Below are 21,891 nucleotides of genomic sequence, written 5' to 3' on the forward strand. Positions count from 1 at the left end.
CAATTTGAAAATCATAATGAAAAAATAGATTCTATATTAAGATTCACATACCATACCATCATGAGGTGTATGTCGGGCAAAGAGACAATTAACAAAGGTATGGATGGTATTTTTAATAACTAAAACCATGCCTGATGTTAAATGCCACCACATGGCCAGTTCCAGAGGATAAGTTTGAACAATAATTAAATTTGGTTCAAAATTCAATGTACATTTCACGTTCAGAAAATCATAAAGAATGAAAATATATGACATCAACTAAAAAATACCAATTAAGTCTTAACGCCGAAAACGAAAAAACTAGAAACTGATTTAGGCAGAAATAAATAGATACAAAAATAAAAAAGAATAGAATGACTGTGGATTATATCGTAGAAGATGTTTAGGATAAGAATGGCCCCGAAATTATATGTCAGGGCCAAAGAAAGATTGGTCCCATGCCATCCCCAAACTCCTCACCAACCAACAACACCGGTTCTTCATCATGCATCTACATAAATCGTTTATAAATACACAAATTTACCACAATGGTTCTTCATCCTTCTACTATCTTTTTATTTTCCTCAAACGAACCATTCGAAATGGCTTCAAAGACATTCCTGCTTCTTGTCATTGCTTTGGCCACTGTTCTTCTCATTACCTCAGAAATGGCTGCAGCTAGGGACTTGGCTTCCAACAATGACAGTGAGTAAATTTCATCGTCTTAAATATTTTTCTCTTTACATTATGTTTTCGTATACCAAAAATCCGAGAATGCTGCTTCACGTATTAGAATAAAATGTACGTTGCATGAAATGATGCTACAGGCGAGTTAGAAGATGGCAAGTATGGTCGTGATGACCGTGGATACTACAATGGTGGACATGGAGGTTACAACAACGGTGGCGGCCATGGACGAGGACGTTGCAGGTATGGCTGCTGTGGTGGTGGACGTTATTACAATGGAGGTTGCAGGTGTTGCAGCACTTCTACAGAGGCAACCGCATACAAACAAGCTCATGAGGTCCAAACCCACAATTGATCTACGCAATGTGATCGAGCCATGTACTTGGAAATTGTTTCAGTATATGTGTAATAAAGGCCTTAGTGCTTTTTTAGTTTAAAAGTCTGGTAGCATGGCTTTTTAAATGATGCACTTTTATTGTCCTATAATAAAAAGTTACACCTCCCATGTATATGTGAGTGTGCTCGTTTATTTCAATAAAAACATTGCAAAAACATATGTTCTCGATCGATTTTAATGTGAGTTTTATGTTACAATACAAAGGACAATAAAGGAACCTTTTATAAGCGAGTGATAATGTTCACATAATAAAATTAGGACGGGAAAACTAAAATGAAAGAATTGTTGGAATAACCAGAAGTTTAGAAGAATTTATCTAGTTTATTTTTTGAATTTTCTGTCATTATCCTTTCTTCCTGCATTTTAGAGACAAATCCATCTAGTTAGTTTGATTTGTTTCTTTCAAGTATAAGTAGGAACGTTTTTATGATGTTACTATGAGTTTTTCGGTTAATAAAATCCCAGTAGAAAGTTGGAAGAAAATACCCTTCAATTGCTTCTTCTTTGTTCTCTGTTCCCCTGTTCTTACTTCTTGCTGTTAGGGTGCCTTGTTCTTACTTCTTGCTGTTAGGGTTAAGCAGGCTCTGTTTTGTTTCAAGCAGGTCCTGACTTCATTTGGTATCAAAGCTAACTATGGCTCATTTTCACTCACTTACCCACTGTTGACCAGAAGCAATTATGCTGACCGACGTATCAAGATGAAGCTATTCATGCAAGCTCAAGAAGTGTGGGAAGCTATTGAGCCTAAGAACCCTCAGAATCCTGTTAGTGGCAAGAAAGATAAGATGACAATGGTTGTCATCTACCAAGCCATTCCTGAAGATATTTTGTTGTCTTTGGCGGATAAGCAAACAACAAAGGAAGCTTGGGAAACGCTAAAAACCATGTACATGGGTGCCGATCGTGTACAGACGGCAAAGGTACAAACTCTAAAAGCGGAGTTCGAGGTTTTGAATATGGAGGAGTCGGAGAATGTGGATGAATTTGCAGCAAAGGTGAGCAATATTGTAAGCAATATACGAGCTTTAGGGGACAAGATTGAGGAAGCGTATGTGGTTAAGAAACTACCACAAGTAGTGCCATCAAAATGCTTGCAAATTGCATCAACCATCGAGCAGTTTGTAGACCTCGACCAAATGACAGTGGAGGAGGTGGTTGGAAGGTTAAAAGTTCATGAAGAAAAGAATTAAAGTTCATAGTGAAATACATGAGAAAAATGTCATGTTGACTCGATAAGAATGACTGGAAAAATCCAAGAAGCAAGGAGAAGATGAGTCAAGATCTTTGAGATGTTCAAACCGGTCCAACTCAATCAATAATCAAGGTCGAGGAAGAGGACGTGGCAGAAGTTCTAATAACCACATAGGAGGTTGTCGAGGAGGCAACTCCTTCCAGCATCGTGAGAGTGGTTGTGTGTATGCACATGAAAATGAAAACACTACAGAGGACATTCCATCAGAAACACCTATACCATCCAGTCCACAACCTGCCATTCCAAAATCCCTAACTCCGGTGAGCTCAATCGGATCCGCTAGCACCACCTCAAGTTCCACAGGTGGAGGAGCTCCTAAAAGATTTCGCACTCTGAAAGACCTGTGTGAAGATTGTGAAGAACTCTTACTCTTGAATGATAGCAAAGAACCAACCACTTACACTTTAGCTTCCAAACACAAGGAATGGAATGATGCGATGAGGTGTCAACTCGATGCAATTAAAAAAAATAAGACCTGATCACTTGTAGACCTACCACCGGGACGCAAACCAATTGGACTCAAGTGGGTCTATAAGGTAAAGAAGGATCCAAACGGAAAGGTGATAAAGCACAAAAGCACGTTGGTGGAAAAGGGTTATGTTTAGAAGGCAGGGGTAGATTTTGATGAGGTATATGCTCCGGTGGCATGAATTGAAAAAATATGTATTTTACTTGGACTTTCGGGTAAAAATGGGTGGAATGTACACCACCTAGATGTTAAATCTACATTTCTATACGAAGAACTGGAACAAGAAGTATATGTGGTCAAACCGGAGGGCTTTGTAAACCATGATCAGCCAAACAAGTTATATAAACAGTCCAAAGCACTTTACAGGCTCCGCCAAGCTCTAAAATTGGATAGGTATCTCAAACAGCTTGGGTTCAAAAGATGTATGCAAGAGTATGTTGTTTAAACAATGAATAAATATGGGGAACTTCTGATTGTAGGTGTGTATGTTGACAATCTTATTGTCACAGGAAATTGTGATACAGAGATGAAGAAGTTTAAGAATCAGATGAATAAGGAATTCGAGATAAGTGATCTGGGAAAGTTATTGTATTATCTTCGAATTGAAGTACATCAACACGAAGGTGGAATCTCATTGAAACAAGAAGCCTATGCTAAGACAATACTTAAGAAAACCGGAATGATGGATTGCAATACATGTAAGTACCCCATGGAGCCCAAGCTAGAACTAACTAATGAAGAGGATGGAAGTCATGGAGATGCTATTGAATACATGAGTGTAGTTGGTGCACTGAGGTATTTAATCCATACCCGACCCGACATCTCCTATGTTGTCGGGTTGCTAAGTAGGTTCATGGAGAGACCGATAGTTCTGTTAAAAATTAAGCTAGACTTAATTATTAATATTAATTAAAGTTAATATAGGTATGAATTGGTAGTAGTTATAAGTTGTCGGGTATAGAAGTTAAAAAAGAATTGATGCTTTGAAAGGATATAACCGTTCATTTATATTATATATATATATATATATATATATATATATATATATATATATATATCTATATATATATATATATATATATATATGTATGTATATATATATATGTATGTATGTATCTTTGCACTGTGAACAAGTTGTTGAATAATTAATAAAAAGACTTACGTTTTGGCATCATGTAATCTTCGTTCTATCTTCTTGTCTAAACATGCTTTCTCCAAAAAGTTCAACACTTGATGGCTGTGAAACATATCTTAAGATATGTGAAAGGGACTATAGATTATGGCTTGGTTTATGCAAGAGGTAGTGGTGAAGACATTTTTACAGGTTACACATGATATACAAAGAATCTTATGTGTGCATACAACCCTAGATTTGGATATATGTTTTCTCTATTAGATACACAACTTTATGAACACAAGAAGAACCCTAGCATACACCTAGGTATTTCGAATCTGTATAGTAAATATGATTACATACCTCTTGTTGTTATATTGTAATAACAACATAAATCTTCAATCTCTTTATCTTGGAAAGCAAGTACCACAAGTGTAGTACCTCTAATGGCTCACAAACACCACAAGCAAATGGAGAGGCAAAAGAGAGAGAATGGAGAAGCAGGAAATCGGCTCTAAGCCTTCTTGTGATCAAATGGCCGATTTCCCTTAGCCAAGGGGTCTTTATATATATATGGTAGAGATTAGGGTTTTAGTCCTTATCCTTATCTACTTGCTTGTCCACCAAGCAATCCATAAGATAAGTCTAGAACCCTTATCCTTGGAAGAATTCTAGGGCCTTATCCCCTTGAATTCGTCCACCCCTTCCTTGGGGCATCCATTGCCCTAATTTGCAACTATCACACAATTACAATTCAGCCCCTCTAGTTTAATTAATTACATTTGATCACAAAATTAATTCATAATTAATTATTAACCAATATTAATTAAACAAATATGATTTCTCCTTTAATATATTATTCTTATAATATATTAATAAATCATAATAACCTTTTTCTCTATTATTTCTTCAGTCCAGTTGCTTTGGTGAAGGCAACCCAAAAGGACCATGCACAACCGGGTCAAGTACTTACCAAATATGGTTACGGGCTTAGACAGTAATCCAACAACACAGATAGGTGCTGTTTGTTTTTTCTGAGGCAAAATGTCTGCAGTCTGCGGACCACATCTGTAGACCTCTGCAGTAGAAGAGGTGGATCAAACGTCTGCAGTCTGAAAAAAGAAGACTGTTTGTTTTTTTAACATCTGCGGGCTATTAAAATAAACTGAAATCTAAATAAACTGATTTTTTAAAACTTCAAAACGAATTTTTTATATATTTTTACGACTTTATTATAAATATATAACGAATCTAGATCAACTTTTATGTATTATTATATAAAAAATAAAAATAAAAATGGTATTAATTCATATATATATTTTATAAAAACCAACAACTTTGATTGCAAAGTTATAATTAAACATTATAATTAGTGATCAAAGAATTTGTACATAAATAGATGGAAATAAACTTCGATTTTTTCAAATAAATCTATTAAAAACGTATGATAAATATTTTCTCTAAAAATTGATGATACTCTATTAAATAAAGTTTTACAAAATTTTGGCAAAAAAATATAAGAATATATTTTGATTTTTTTTTTCATATTTATATAAACAATTTCAACGACTATTATTATAATAAATTTTTATTTATAAATTTGTTAAAAATATCATGTTTGTATCGTCAAATGTTTTTTTTTAAGTTTTGTAATTTTTTTTTTATATTGTTTATCATTAATAAAGTTGGAAAAAATATAAATTAAAAAAAAACTTAAAAAAAATAAAGATATATATGTTTTTTTAAGCTAGAAGATGTCTGAAGATGTTAGAAGACTCTGGTCCACATCTACGCCAAGAAGAGGGCGCGCAGACATTTTTAGGTCTGCAGTCTTCAAAAAAACAAACAGTCTGCGAAGACTAATGTCTGCGCGTGGTCTACGCGGCGCAGACAGAAAACGTCTCGCAGATCTGCAGACAAAAAACAAACACTACCATAGTGACTATGCGAGAGATGTAAATGATAGAAGAAGCATGGGTGGACTGTCATTCTATCTAAATAAAAACTTAGTCACATGGGCATCACATAAGCAGTTATGTGTTGCTCTTTCTACATGTGAAGCTGAGTTCATGACAACTACCACAACAACCTGTTAAGGAATTTGGATCAGAAGGCTACTTAGTGAGATAACTAATTTCAACATCAAACCACCGGTACTTATCTCGACAATAAACCTGCTCTTGACCTGGAAAAGAACCCCGTGTTTCATGGGAGGACTAAACATATCAATACAAGATTCCATTTTATAGGAATATGTGTTGAGAATTGAGAAGTCATAGTTGAACATGTGAGCACCAATAATCAACTGGCAGATATGGCAGATATTCTTACCAAGTTAATGACAAGAACCAAGTTTGAAGAGATGAGAGACTTGCTAGGAGTGAAGCAAGTTACCACTTCTGGATTAAGGGGGAAAATTGTTGGAATAATCCAGAAGTTTAGAAGAATTTATCTAGTTTATTTTTTGAATTTTCTGTCATTATCCTTTCTTCTTGCATTTTAGAGATAAACCCATCTAGTTAGTTTAATTTGTTTCTGACACGTATAAGTACAAAATGTTATTTATGATGTTACTGTTCAGTTCAATAAAATCCCAACAGAAAGTTGGACAAAAATACCCTTCAATTGCATCTTCTTGTTCTCTGTTCCCCTGTTCTTACTTTTTATTATTAGAGTTAGGTGATAGACACCACTTAGAGATGGCTATTCTCCATAGAAGTTAGATACAAGAAAGAGACAATACTAAAACAACTTTTCTGATTTCATTCATACCCCTGATTGAACATCAAAAATTAAATAGGAGAAGTACCACTACTCTATAAATCAGGAAATAAGGCATGCATGAATGAACGTGATGTATTCTAATGCAGTTAATGCTTGGCGTGGAAGACTAGTTCAACAATTGGCTGGGTCAACCTTCATTGATGTCGGATCAGGCCATGCGGGTGGTCTAGAATACCATCTTATACACGTATCAATTCCTCCTTCTTTCAAATGGACCTTGTCCTCAAGGTCCTGCATACGCATATGGGTGCATGCAACAATGGGAACGGGAAACTATGGTTTGAACGGTTGAAAAGTGACAGGTCGGAATTGGCTAGATGTTACTTTCGATTGTGGCGGTTGTGGTAACGGTGGTAGTGGGTGTTATGTTGACATGAGCAATGGCAATGATTTTGGAGGCGGCGGTGGTGGTGACGATAACGATCATTGTTGCTGTGGCAGTGACGGTGTGGATAGCGTTGTTGTTGGCAATTGCGGTGGCGGAGACGGTGCTAGTGATGTTAACGGTGGCCTTGGTTGTTGATTCGGTGGTGGAAGTGGAGGTGGAGGTGGGATCAGTTTGGCCATCGTTCTGGTTTGAAGGCCGATGAGGGTGTTGACGGTGGCCATTTGCGTGATAATTGAATCAAGCCGGTGGACATTAGCGGTGGAAATAACGATGAGTGTGGAGAGTTGCTCGCAAATACTTGGGCGTGTGACATTGGTGGACAGATCTTGATGTGGAGGCATGATGAATGGAATGAAAGCACCATTGATAGACACCACTTATAGACACCACTTAGAGATGACTATTCTCCAGAAAAGTTAGGTACAAGAAAGAGACAATACTAAAACAAATTTTCTGATTTCATTCATACCCTTAATTGAACGTCAACATGGAATTAAATACGAGAAGTACCACTACTCTATAAATCAGGAAATAATGCATGCATGAGTGAGCGCGAGCTATTTTAATGCAGTTAATGCTTGGAGTGGAAGACTAGTTCAACAATTGACTGGGTCAACCTTCATTGATGTTGGATCAGGCCATGGGGGTGGTCTAGAATACCGTCTTCTACTCGTATCATTAGGCAGGCTCTGTTTTATTACAAGCAGGTCCTGAATTCAACGAAATAATCAGAATCCTATTTATACGTCCAGCATCCCCTCAAACTCAAAGATAATAAATGGGAAATCAACTTGAGCTGGAAATGAAGACAGTATGTGGAGAGTTAAATGCATGGTAGTTTCTAAGAATAATTAGTTTATTTGCAAATAGTCGAACTGTCGAAGATCGTTGATAACATGCTTCAATGTCAAGATTGAGTGGGAATGTTAACAGGTGGAAGTTCTCTTGACTACTAGTGTTCATAATTGTTTTTCCGGTAAATTTAAAACAAATTAAATTTAACCGACAGGAGCATTAACTAGTACATATTATAAAGTTATGTATAAATATTATTGCAAAATATAGGGACTAGATATGTAATATATGTATATGTATATGAAATCCAAGGTTAGAACATGTAAGGACTTTGTCGGCAACGTCAAGTTACGAGAAATAGGGAACCACATATATATATATATATATATATATATATATATATATATATATATATATATATATATATATATATATATATATATATATATATATGAGTTAATCCGATATTATTGTAAAATTTGACCGCAAATACAAACCTTGAAGTATGACGTTGCAAAGCCATGACCTCTATGATAGATCTCTTGTAATAAAAACGATCATCTCTCGTTTTCATCTTCTCTCTTGTTATCTCTCTTATTTTAATTTCCATATTCACATATTTTATTTGTATTTCAAAAGTGTTTGTATCGTTTTTTTATGTGTTGCTTGATTATAATAGATGTAGGTCTGTTAAGAATTTTTATCCTTTCATTTTCTTCTATTTTTTATTTTAGTTTATATTTTATCTTATAAATAATAAATTCTTGCTTTGTTCTCCTTTGTCTTGTAACCTAAAACTCATATTCAAATAACAGTAACCTAAAAAACTCACATTTATATATTAAACATAGTCTCTGCTATGTTTTAATAGAAACAACGGAGTACACTCCAAAATACATGGGCGTTTAAGTATTTCCATTATAGAACAATAAGTTCATACTTCAACAGAAAACCATACAACCACAGTTATTAAACATAAGCACTAAGGCCGGTATATCATACACATAGTGAAATAGAGTGTAAATGCTATATCAGTTGTGAGTTTGGGCCTCATGAGCTTGTGTGTATGCAATTGCTTCTGCATAAGTGCTGCAACACCTGCACCCTCCATTGTAGTAACGTCCTCCACCACAGCAACCATATCTGCAATATCCTCCTCCACGGCCGCCACCATTGTATCGTCCACCACCGTTATTGTATCTTCCACCACCATTGTTGTAACTTCCACCACCATTGTTGTATCTTCCACCACCATTGTTGTAACCTCCACCACCGTTGTTGTATCCTCCACCACCGTTGTATCCACGGTCGTCACCACCATATTTTGCATCTTCTACTTGACCTGCATATATTAATCATCATTTCAGTAATGTACATTTTATTGCATGAATCCATGTATAGAATTTTAAAGGAAACATCCTGTACAAAAAGCCAATTTCATCTAATTAAGAACATTAAATTTACTCACTGTCATTGTTGGACTCCAGGTCCTTAGCTGCAGCCATTTCGAAGCTAATGAAAAGAATAGTGGCCAGAGCAAGTGCAAGAAGAAGGAAAGTCTTCGAAGACATTTTGACGTGTTTCAGAAAGAAAATATATTCAGAAAGAAACTATATGGAAGAAGGATGAAGAACCATTGTGGTAATATTCCTCTATTTATGGAAGGATTTATGCAGATGAAGATTTATTGCAGATTGGTTGGGTGGTTAGGAGCTGGGACCAAGCTTTCATTGGCTTTGACATTTTGAAACCTATTCTTATCCTTAACATCTTGTGCCGCATTCATTTGTTTTGTTTTATATTCTAAGATGTCATATAAGACGTCTCGTTCGGTGAACATCTGCCGCAATTTTTTTTTGTTGGTGTTTAGGGCGTCCACAATGCATTGAATTGTATAGAGTTGAATGGATTATCACATCATCATTCTTAAATTCATAAAACTTTATTATTATTTTCTCTACAATGCATTGAACTCTATAAAGTTCTACAAAATATAATTTATAGTAAATATTTAAGGATTATAACTTTCTTTTTTCCCATTGAAGAGTTCAATGACCATTAAACTCCAAATCCATTGAATGCCAATATGGCATCTCACAATGATAGAGTTTCATTCATTGAATGACACATGAACTTGCCACCTCATTCAACTCTTTCGTTAAACTCACTATTATGGATGCTCTTATTTATTACGTTTTTATGTATCATCTATCAATATAATCATCAAAATTCAACTTAAAAGATTCAGTACTTTTAATCACACTTTTGTTTTTTTTGTTCGTGCTTATTTTGTTACGTTTTGATGTATCATCTATCAATATTATCATCAAAATTCAACTTAAAAGTTGAATTTAGACGATGGTATTGACAAAAGTTGAATTTTGACAATTGTATTGATAAAAGTTAGATATCATTGCATTTGTTGGTAAGAAAATATATAAAGTTGATACCACTCACTAACTCCGGTTTATACCATCCAATAAAAACGTATTATATTTGATCAAACTTATTCGTAAACGTATAGAAAACGCGAATTTATACCGACATCTATATAAAAATAACTAAGATAATATATATATATATATATATATATATATATATATATATATATATATATATATATATATATATATATATATATATATGTTAACGAACAAGAGTTCAAATAATCAAAAACGTATTATATGTGATTTGACTTATACGTAATAACATAGATAACAATAAACATAATAAATTACGTAGAAACATACACAAATTAGAATTTATACTTAAAGATATATACATAAAAAAAAAACAAATGAACATTAAAAAAAAAAAAAAGTTAAAGAACAAAAATTCTAAACTTACTTAGAAAAGTTGACGAACATGAATTTATACCGACACAGGAAAATAATAATAGGCATGCAAAAAGTTATCTTTTATTAAGTTAACAAAATATAGTTATTAAGGAAAATCAGATTATATGTACCACGGGGGATAAAAACGAAATTTTAAAAAATAAAGTGATGGAAGTAACATTTTATAAAGTTAATACTGGATGGTCAAATTGACAAAGTAAAATGATGGAAAAGTTTAAAACTCATAAACATAAAATAGAAAGAAAATTACATACATTCACTACTAGAAAATGGACTTTCAGCGACGGAATTGCCCGTCGAAAAACCCTTGTCGCTAATTGTCAGCGACGGACTCAACGATGGACTCAGCGACGAACTCAGCGACGGATTTGCGATGACACACATTGCTCAGTCAAACCTCATATTCCGTCGCTAATCCGTCGCTATTAACCGTCAGTATTGCGTTGGAAATCCGTCGCTAATCAATAACAAAGAACCCGACAAATCCATTGGCAACTTGTCGCTAATTTCCGTCGCTAATGCTTTTTATAAGTTGTTTTTCTAAACAAATAAAATGCGATTTTTATATAAAAGAAATTAAAATTCAACTACTAATTTAAAGATTCATATTCAACTACCATAATAAAGATTCATATTCGATTTCAAAAAATCAAAAAACATCACAAAAATCAAGTGTCATTCTAAATCGATTTCAAAGTATCGAAACCAAGTCACAAAATCTAAGCTGATTTCAAAGTATCGAAACCAAATCACAAAAATCAAGTGTCAAGGTCTAATTAGTTGGGTAGGTTACTTCCTTCGGTGAGTTTTAGGATGTCATTATAAATCTTGGTAATTTCTTGTTTTTGGCCCTCAATTTCATCACGTTCTGCCCGAAACTCATCCTTTATCTCCTCACGGATACGGTCAACAAAAACCTACAACACAACAATAATTAAGTTTAAACATAATTAAACTTGAAACTATATATCCAATAAACATGAAACAATATATCCAATAAAACAACAATAATTAAGTTTACACATAATTAAACATGAAACCATATATCCAATAAAAGGCAACATACTTTCAACTTGAAAAAAAAAAAACATAAATTATTAATACTAGAAACATACTTTCAACTTGAAAAAAATGTTCAAACAATTAAAAGCAACAATAACTAAGTTTATACATATATAAACTCCAAGTAATGTCATTCAACTAAAGTACTATACATTTGAGTTGAAAATATATATTAGCAAATAACAACCTAAAAATATATATCAACAAATGGCAATCTATTTTCAACCTGAAAATATATATAAAAGTAGAAACCTACTTCTAACCTGAAATGATCGAAATAGAAGTGAAAGTAAGATGCTATAACAGGAAGTACAATGCTATATTGTTTTTATACATATTTTTTTATAGATTGTAGGTTTTTATGGAGTAAGGGAAAGAATGGAATGGTTTATTCCATTGGCATGAAAAAAATCTTACTTATTTAGCCAATGGATTGAATTAAACCAATATTTTCCCTGTAAAAGTAAATATACAAATATACATATACACTGGTATTTATTTGCATATAGATGAATCATGACCTTTTAATGCAATAAAAGCAATGTAAAAAATATATTCACTATGTCACAATCACACAAAATCAACTATATACATAGAACAGCAAATCAGAAAATGATTACAGAAAATAATCACTGAAACATAGCTAATTAGCCTTTTGATGACCCCAAATTCCCATTATACCCTTCCCCTTATACCCTTACCCTTCCGTTTTTTCCTCCTGAAAAATTATCATGAATATTGCTAGTTTTTTCATCATCTTCCCCATCTATTTTTAGAAATAGTAGGAGATTTTAGCAACCTTTTTTGAATTATACACAACAATTTTTGAAGTTTCACATCTATGTTTGAAGTATTCAGAAATTACTTTCATGGCATGCAAAATATCCAAGCAATCAAAGAGAATATGTTACAGAAAACAACGAGACATGTTATAAAAAACTACGTCCAAGAAATTGGAAGAATATGGGGTTACCTGATGGAATCGACTGTGCAGTAGGGGAGATCGTCCCTGCTTAAGAAGGGCGGCCGGCCAGAGACGGTGAACCTGCCGGCGAAGGAAAGACTATCGGCGACGGAGCGGCGTAGCTTCTTCGTGGTTTTCGATTCGATAACCGTTAACTGATAAAACCCTATAGCGACAACATGACGTCGTAATAGCTTCAACTTGTCCCGACGACTAGTCGTCGCTATAGCTGTCCCGACGACTAGTCGACGCCAAAGGATTTTAATAAAACTTTATTTTTCCCCCCGAAAATACCGTTGACAAAATCTGTACCGACGACATGTAGTCGCAATAGAGCTAGATATACCGACCACGTCTATACCGACGACCTAACAGACCTATGCCAACACACCTGTGCCGACAACTCTTTCCTGACGACTTGTTGTCGCCATACCCTATGCCGACGACTCGTTGTCTCCATAGGGTCTGAATTTGTCGTCTCCACAGGGTTCGATTGTTGTAGTGGTCCTGCATATGCATATGGATGCATACAACAATGTGAACAGGAAACTGTGGTTTGAACGGTTGAAAAGTGACGGGTCAGAATTGTCTAGATGCTACATTCGATTGTGGCGGTTGTAGTAACGGTGGAAGTGGTTGTTGTGTTGACATGAGCAATGACAATGGTTTTGGAGGCGGCGGTGGCGGTGATGATAACGATCGTTGTCGCGGTGGCAGTGGCGGTATGGATAGCGTTGTTTTTGGCAATCACGGTGGCGGAGACGGTGCTAGTGATGTCAACGGCGGCCTTGGTTGTTGATTCGGTGGTGGAAGTGCAGGTGGAGGTGGGATCAGTTTGGCCATCGTTCCTGTTTGAAGGCCGATGAGGGTGTTGACGGTGGCCATTTGCGTGATAATTGCATCAAGACGGTGGACATTAGCGGTGGAAATAGCGATGAGTGTGGAGAGTTGCTTGCAGATACTTGGGCGTGTGACATCGGTGGACAGATGTTGACGTGGAGGCATGATGAACGGAATGAAAGCACCATTGATAGACACCACTTAGAGATGACTATTCTCCATAGAAGTTAGATACAAGAAAGAGACAATACTAAAACAAATTTTCTGATTTCATTCATACCCCTAATTGAACATCAACTTGGAATTAAATACGAGAAGTACCACTACTCTATAAATCGGGAAATAATGCATGCATGAATGAGCGCAAACTATTCTAATGCAGTTAATGCTTGGAGTGGAAGACTTGTTCAACAATTGACTGGGTCAACCTTCATTGATGTTGGATCAGGCCATGGGGGTGGTCTAGAATACCGTCTTCTACTCGTATCATTAGGCAGGCTCTGTTTTATTACAAGCAGGTCCTGAATTCAACGAAATAATCAGAATCCTATGTATACATCCAGCATCCCCTCAAACTCAAGATAATAAATGGGAAATCAACTTGAGTTGGAAATGAAGACAGTATGTGGAGAGTTAAATGTGGGGTAGTTTGTAAGAATAATTAGTTTATTTGCAAATAGTCGAACTGTCGAAGATCGTTGATAACATGCTTCAATGTCAAGATTGAGTGGGAATGTTAAAAGGTGGAAGTTCTCTCGTTATTTAAATGTTGATATTGGTTTTATATATATTTAATGTTGACTACTAGTGTTCATAATTGTTTTGCCGGTAAATTTAAAACAAATTAAATTTAACCGACAGGAGCATTAACTATTACATATTATAGAGTTATGTATAAATATTATTGCAAAATATAGCGACTAGCTAGATATGTAATATATGCATATGTATATGAACTCCAAGTTAGAACATGTAAGGACTTTGTCGGCAACATCAAAGTTGCAACTCTTACGAGACTTAGTAACCATGTCAACCATGTAATTTGTAGAACGTGATCTAATATGATTATTTTGTATATAACTAATATAAAAAATGTATTTTCTAGTATATATATATATATATATATATATATATATATATATATATATATATATATATATATATATATATATATATATATATATATATATATATATATATATATATATATAAAAGTTAATGCAACCTGTAAAATTTTGACCGCAAATACAAACCTTGAAGCTACTACGTTGTAAAGTCATTACCAACTTTTTAGAATCTATAATAGTTCTCTTGGTAATAAAAACGATCCTCTCGTTTTCATCTTCTCTCTTATTCTCTCACTACAAGAAAAAAGGGTATTAGCAGCGACAAAAGTCGCCGCTAATAGCTTTACCGGCGTCACGTCGCCGCTACTGTTTTGTCGGTATTGATCAAAAAGTCGCCGCTACTGTCTTGTCTCTTATTTTAATTTCCGTATTCGCATATTTCATTTGTATTTCAAAAGTGTTTGTATTGTTTTTTTTATGTGTTGCTTGAATATAATAGATCTAGGTCTGTTAAGAATTTTTATCCTTTCATTTTCTTGTATTGTTTTATTTTAGTTTATATTTTATCATATAAATCCTTGTTTTATTCTCCTTTGTCTTGTAACCTAAAACTCATATTCAAATAACAATAACCTAAAACTCACATTTATATATAGAACATAGTCTCTGCTATGTTTTATTAGAAACAAAGGAGTACACTCCAACATACATGGGTGTCTAAATATTTCCTTTATAGAACTATTAAGTTCACACTTCAACAGAAAACCATACAACCACAGTTATTAAACATAAGCACTAAGGCCTGTGTATACTACACATAGTGAAATAGAGCTTAAATGCTTATCTCAGTTGTGAGTTTGGGCCTCATGAGCTTGTTTGTATGCAGTTGCCTCTGCAGAAGTGCTACAACACCTGCACCCTCCATTGTAGTAACGTCCACCACCACAGCAACCATATCTGCAATATCCTCCTCCACGGCCACCACCGTTGTATCGTCCACCACCGTTATTGTATCTTCTGTTAGAATATGGTAATAACAACAGGGACTTTGCACCAAAATAGAAACAGGGACAGAAAAGGGATTCTCACAGGGGACAGAATATAGTAATAGCAGAGAAGGGCAAAACTGGAATGTATGTCTTTTTGGTAATCTAAACAGGGGACAGAGTATACCAAAGCTTTAAAAACTTTTCTTATTGAACTTCATAAGAGAGAAAGTGACACACAGGTCACGTACACAGCTAATCTATTTAAACAAAAACTTACACAAAAATAGGAACTAACTTCCACTAAGCTAGAGACCAGGACTGCATAGCCTACATGGCTTTGATTTATTCTTGCTAACTATTAAAACGTGCATAAATAAATAAAACTTAATAAAGCTTACTAAACTCAGAATTATAATAACATTTTCCCCCTTAATTCTGAGCTCCAATTCCTTTTATGCCAATCATCCTGCACATTTCTTCATGCTTCACTCTGGCTAATGCCTTTGTAAGCATGTCTGCCTTTTGCACTTTTCCATCGATATGATTCACCACGATCTCTCCATTTTCAACACATTCCCTGATGAAATGGAATCTGATATCAATATGCTTACTGCGCCCATGAAACACAGGGTTTTTCATTAGTTCCAAGGCTGATTTGTTGTCCACATACATTGTAACTGGTGGGATGTGTTGACTTGTTATTTCTGTCAAGAGCTTCCTTAACCAAATTCCTTGACATGTTGTTGTGGTGGCAGCCATGAATTCCGCCTCACATGAAGACAGGGCTACACACCTCTGTTTTTGCGATGACCAAGACACTAAGTTTCCATTTACATAGAACGCCATACCACCTGTACTTCTTCTATCAATCACATCCTTAGCATGGTCACTATCTGAGTATCCTTCAATGGTGATCTGTTTTTCACCTTTGGAATAGACTAAACCATAGTCCATTGTGCCTTTTATGTACCTAAGGATCCCTTTTACAGCTTGAAGGTGAATCTTGGTAGGTTTTTCCATAAAGCGACTTACCACTCCCACAGCGTATGATAAGTCTGGACGGGTATGAGTCAAATACCTGAGTCCACCCACTATACTCCTGTATTCAGTGGGATTTACAAGATCACCATCTCCTTCTCTGGTTAGTCGTAACTTGTGTTCCATGGGGCTTTTGGTGGGGTTGCAGTCAATCATGCGCGTTTTGACTAGCAAGTTACGAGCATAAGCCTTTTGACTCAGGGAGATATGGTTATTGAATTGACTTACCTCAATACCCAGATAGTAGGAGAGAAGACCAAGATCGCTCATGTCAAACTTCGCGTTCATCTCTTTCTTGAAATCTTCTACATCATTAGAGGCGCTCCCGGTCACCAATAGGTCATCAACATATACTCCAATGATTAGAGTATTTCCATTCTTCTCTCTTGTGTATACTGAATATTCTTGAGGACACCTTTTGAAACCCAGATTCTTCAAATACGCATCCAGACATGCATTCCATGCTCTGGGTGCCTGCTTCAACCCATAGAGAGCCTTCGATAGTTTGAAAACTTTGTGTTCTTGACCTTTCTTCTCAAATCCCTCTGGTTGTGTGACGTATACTTCTTCCTCCAATTTCCCATTTAGAAATGCTGATTTTACGTCAAGATGATGGACTTTCCAACCATTCGTGCCAGCTAAAGCCAAGATCACTCGAACCGTTTCAATTCGAGCCACAGGAGCGAATACTTCATCGTAATCTACCCCATGCTTTTGTATGTAGCCTTTAGCTACAATTCTTGCTTTATGTTTTAAGATCTTTCCTTCTGGATCCCGTTTCACCTTGAAGACCCACTTTAACCCAATTGGTCTTCGATTTCTTGGAAGTTCTACTAAATGCCACGTGTTGTTCTTTTCAATTGAGGTGATTTCTGCATTCATTGCCTGAACCCATTCCTTCTTCCGACTTGCATCAGTATATCTTGTGGGTTCTTCATCATTACTCACCATCAACAATTCTTCTGGAGGTAATTCAATTTCTTCAGTGTTCTCGAGCAAATCGGTGATCAAACGATATCGTTTGGGAGCTCCCCCACCAGTGGAGCTTGATGCAGTGCTTGGAGAACCGAAATTAACTGGTGATGGTGTTTGGTGTGGTATCGGAGTGTTTGGGAAATTTGGGGTAATAAGGCTGTCGGGTGTAACTGGTGTATGTGGGTACCCGGATGAGATTGAAGGTTGTGGGCTCAAATTGTCATTATTTGATTGTGGGTTTCCAGGAGCCCAAGACGCATTAGTTGACGATGGCCCATCTTGTTGTTGTGGGTTGTCGGGTCCCCATTTATCATCATCGCCAAGAAATTCTTGGTCAAAATTAAAACCTTCAACTGTAAATGTCATTCCTGGCACCGTCTTGATCTTTGAAGTGTTCTCCCACTCCCATCTTCGGTTCTCTTCGAAGATCACATCCCGACTAATATACATCTTTCCCGTTTCTGGGTCGAGTAATCTGTGAGCCTTGGATCCCTTTTCATTCCCCAGATACACTACCTTCTTACTTCGATCTTCTAACTTGTCTAGATGCCCTTTCATCACTTTCATGTGAGCTACGCACCCAAAAACTCTTAGATGACTTACTTGTGGTTTCCTTCCAGTCCACAGTTCATAGGGTGTAGCATTCTTCAATGCTTTGGTGCTTAATCGATTCAGAACATACACCGCGTGGCTCACAGCTTCACCCCATAGCACATCAGGTACTCTCATCGTCTTTAAGCAGCTCCTGACCATCTCAAGAACAGTTCTATTCCGCCTTTCCACTACTCCGTTCTGCTGTGGCGAGTAGGGTGAGGTGAAATGTCGTTCTAAACCAGTCTCGCTGCAATATTTGGTGAATTGATTTGACAAGAATTCGCCACCACGATCTGTTCTCAGGATTTTTAATTTTTCACCAGTTTCGATCTCCACCTTGCTTCTAAAGTTTCTGAAGATGTTGAAAGCTTCGTCTTTCGTTTTCATCAGATGGACCCACATTACCCTGCTGTAATCGTCTACTAACAGCATGAAGTATCTATTACCTGCAGGTGTTGGTGGAGAGATTGGTCCGCACAAATCACCATGGACCAGTTCAAGCTTTCTTTCTGCTCTGTAGCTAGTGCTTGCTGGGAATGGGATTCTTGATTGCTTCCCTACAAGACAACCCTCACAGGGTTTAGATGGAATCATCGTTTTGGGAGGTCCCTGTATCAACCCTTTTTCTGTCATGATCTTCAGTGATCCAAAGTTTACATGGCCCAGTCTCGTGTGCCACAGCCACGTGGGATCGCTCAGTTCAACCATACAACATTTTGAACTTACATCTTTCAGCTCAATTTTATAGAGTCGATTCGGAGACTTCTTTACCTTCATTAACAGCTTTCCACCTTTGTCATGTACCCACAAAAACGGTTCTTTGATCTTTATCTCGTCTCCTCCTTCCGACAGTTGACCGAGACTTATAATGTTACTGCAGAGATCAGGAATGTAATACACATCCTTCAGGCTTCTTTCTTTTCGGTTCTTGCACTGGAATACAATAGTCCCTTTCCCCTCAATTTTCACCTTGGACTCATCTCCGAATTTCACCATTCCACGAATGTTCTTGTCCAAAGTTTGAAATTTTTCTCTGTCACCAGTCATATGGTTACTAGCACCACAGTCCAAATACCACATTTTTGACTGATTCAGACATCCCCCTTTTGATCTTAACTCTGGTTTCAAGCTTTCTTCGTTCAGGAATACTTCCCCCGTCTCACTTTTCTCTTCAAGGGACGTCAACAGGAGAGCTGGTTCATCGTCTTCTAAAATCAAGTTACTTTCATGATTTCTCTCTTTTCTAGGATTTTTACACTCTGCTGCATAGTGTCCAAAATCCTGACAATTGTAACATTGGGCTTTGCTTTTATCCTGATTGTTTGAACCACCGGAGCTTGATCCTTTCTGGTAACTGTAGTCGCCTCTACCACGACCACCACGACCTCCATTTCGACCTCTTCCTCTGCCTCTGCCTCGTGAGCTACCAGATCCTCCACGACCTGGTTTGGTCATTGATTCTCCTCCCTTCTTCCTTCTTTCTGACCATTCTTGGTGAGTCAGGAGTAATTTCCGATCATCTTGATCTTCACGGCCCTTTAATCTTTCTTCATGTGCTTTTAGCCTTCCTATGACCTCTTCAACACTCATCGTTTCCAGGTCACCAAACTGCTCCAAAGTGGATGCCAGTTGAATGAATTTTGACGAGACTGCCCTTAGTAGCTTCTTCACAACATAGGCTTCTTCAATTTTCTCACCAAGAGTGCGTATTGAGCTGACTGCACCTGTTACTTTTGCTGTAAACTCATCGATACTTTCTGACTCCTTCATGTTGATGGCTTCAAGCTCGGCCTTTAGGGTTTGGATTTTTGCAGTCTTTACCCTCTCTGCTCCTACAAACATCGTTTTGAGAGCTTCCCAAGCCTCTTTCGCTGTCTTCTTCTCTGCTAGGACCAGTAGCAAGTCCTCAGGTATACCCTGATAGATTGCGGCTAAGGCCATGTTGTCTTTCTTTGTTTCAACAAGGGTATTCGCTGTTCTGGGCTCCACCGCGTCCCAGACACCTTGGGCCAACATGAAAACCCTCATCTTAATCGCCCATGCACCATAATTGGTTCTTGACAACATCGGATAGTGCAGGGTAACATTCCCATCTTTCTCACCATTTCCATTGTTAGTACCACTCGTCATCTCTTCTCGAGATTGATATTTTGGCATACACCACCAGATTCGCTCTGATACCAAGTGTTAGAATATGGTAATAACAACAGGGACTTTGCACCAAAATAGAAACAGGGACAGAAAAGGGATTCTCACAGGGGACAGAATATAGTAATAGCAGAGAAGGGCAAAACTGGAATGTATGTCTTTTTGGTAATCTAAACAGGGGACAGAGTATACCAAAGCTTTAAAAACTTTTCTTATTGAACTTCATAAGAGAGAAAGTGACACACAGGTCACGTACACAGCTAATCTATTTAAACAAAAACTTACACAAAAATAGGAACTAACTTCCACTAAGCTAGAGACCAGGACTGCATAGCCTACATGGCTTTGATTTATTCTTGCTAACTATTAAAACGTGCATAAATAAATAAAACTTAATAAAGCTTACTAAACTCAGAATTATAATAACATCTTCCACCACCATTGTTGTAACTTCCACCACCATTGTTGTATCTTCCACCACCATTGTTGTAACCTCCACCACCATTGTTGTATCCTCCACCACCGTTGTATCCACGGTCATCATCACCATATTTTGCATCTTCTACCTGACCTGCATATATCAATCATCATTTCTGTAATGAACATTTTATTGCATGAATCCATGTATAGAATTCTAAAGGAAACATCCTGTACAAAAAGCCAATTTCATCTAATTAAGAACATTAAATTTACTCACTGTCATTGTTGGACTCCAGGTCTTTAGCTGCAGCCATTTCGGAGCTAATGAAAAGAATGGCCAGAGCAAGTGCAAGAAGAAGGAAAGTCTTCGAAGACATTTTGACGTGTTTCAGAAAGAAAATATATTCAGAAAGAAACTATATGGAAGAAGGATGAAGAACCATTGTGGTAATATTCCTCTATTTATGGAAGGATTTATGCAGATGAAGATTTATTGCAGATTGGTTGGGTGGTTAGGAGCTGGGACCAAGCTTTCATTGGCTTTGACATTTTGAAACCTATTCTTATCCTCAACATCTTGTGCCGCTTTCAGTTCATTTGTTTTGTTTTATATTCTAAGATGTCTCGTTCAGTGAATATCTGGTTGCTTATTCTTTAATCACGTTCAACTGGGTTGGTTCATGAGAAATCCAAGTTCAACTTGTTTGGTTCATGAGAAAATCAAGTTCAACCTGACTGGTTCCTTATTCACGTATAAAAAATGTAGAAGTGTGATTTATAAACCATCCACCATTTTCTTTATGGAGCGGATGTGAGACTAATGTCGTACTACGTTTTCCTTTGTCTATAGTTATACCTCTCATTTTTTTTTGTCTAAATCTATTAAGTAAGTCCTTCAAAAGTTTTAGTTAGATTAGGTCCTAAGCTTTTGGTATATAAGTTCTATTTTTTTTTTAGTTTAAAGTTTTAAATAAAGATCTTAATAAAAGTTTTATATAGACATAACAGAGTCATAAGTTGCACGGCAACCCTTTTTCGAATAGTAGAACTATTTTTTTTGAAAATCACATA

General features: G+C 36.4%; 2 protein-coding genes and 2 long non-coding RNA genes across 4 annotated transcripts; 1 reads left to right on the plus strand and 3 right to left on the minus strand.

Annotated features, from left to right (window-relative positions):
- The first annotated feature begins 529 nt into the window (after window positions 1-529).
- On the plus strand, window positions 530-1,235 carry LOC145005879 (uncharacterized). Its single transcript, XR_013662699.1, has 2 exons — window positions 530-684; window positions 807-1,235. It is a non-coding gene; the product is annotated as an uncharacterized LOC145005879 (long non-coding RNA).
- A 7,445-nt stretch (window positions 1,236-8,680) lies between these two features.
- Window positions 8,681-9,500, minus strand: LOC145006767 (uncharacterized). The gene is made up of 2 exons (XM_078965820.1): window positions 9,334-9,500; window positions 8,681-9,207 (listed from the first exon to the last, which is right to left on the minus strand). The coding sequence occupies exons 1-2, from the start codon at window positions 9,434-9,436 to the stop codon at window positions 8,897-8,899; spliced, it is 414 nt and encodes a 137-aa protein (XP_078821946.1). The 5' UTR covers window positions 9,437-9,500; the 3' UTR covers window positions 8,681-8,896.
- A 1,837-nt stretch (window positions 9,501-11,337) lies between these two features.
- Window positions 11,338-13,859, minus strand: LOC145006181 (uncharacterized). The gene is made up of 2 exons (XR_013662826.1): window positions 12,759-13,859; window positions 11,338-11,640 (listed from the first exon to the last, which is right to left on the minus strand). It is a non-coding gene; the product is annotated as an uncharacterized LOC145006181 (long non-coding RNA).
- Window positions 13,860-15,279: 1,420 nt separating this feature from the next.
- On the minus strand, window positions 15,280-21,267 carry LOC145005178 (uncharacterized). The gene is made up of 3 exons (XM_078964228.1): window positions 21,098-21,267; window positions 20,851-20,971; window positions 15,280-15,670 (listed from the first exon to the last, which is right to left on the minus strand). The coding sequence occupies exons 1-3, from the start codon at window positions 21,195-21,197 to the stop codon at window positions 15,502-15,504; spliced, it is 390 nt and encodes a 129-aa protein (XP_078820354.1). The 5' UTR covers window positions 21,198-21,267; the 3' UTR covers window positions 15,280-15,501.
- Window positions 21,268-21,891: the final 624 nt, after the last annotated feature.

Source organism: Lactuca saligna, chromosome 7 (genome assembly GCF_052625555.1).
Source record: "Lactuca saligna cultivar CGN05327 chromosome 7, ASM5262555v1, whole genome shotgun sequence".
In the NCBI taxonomy this organism is placed as follows: Eukaryota; Viridiplantae; Streptophyta; class Magnoliopsida; order Asterales; family Asteraceae; genus Lactuca; species Lactuca saligna.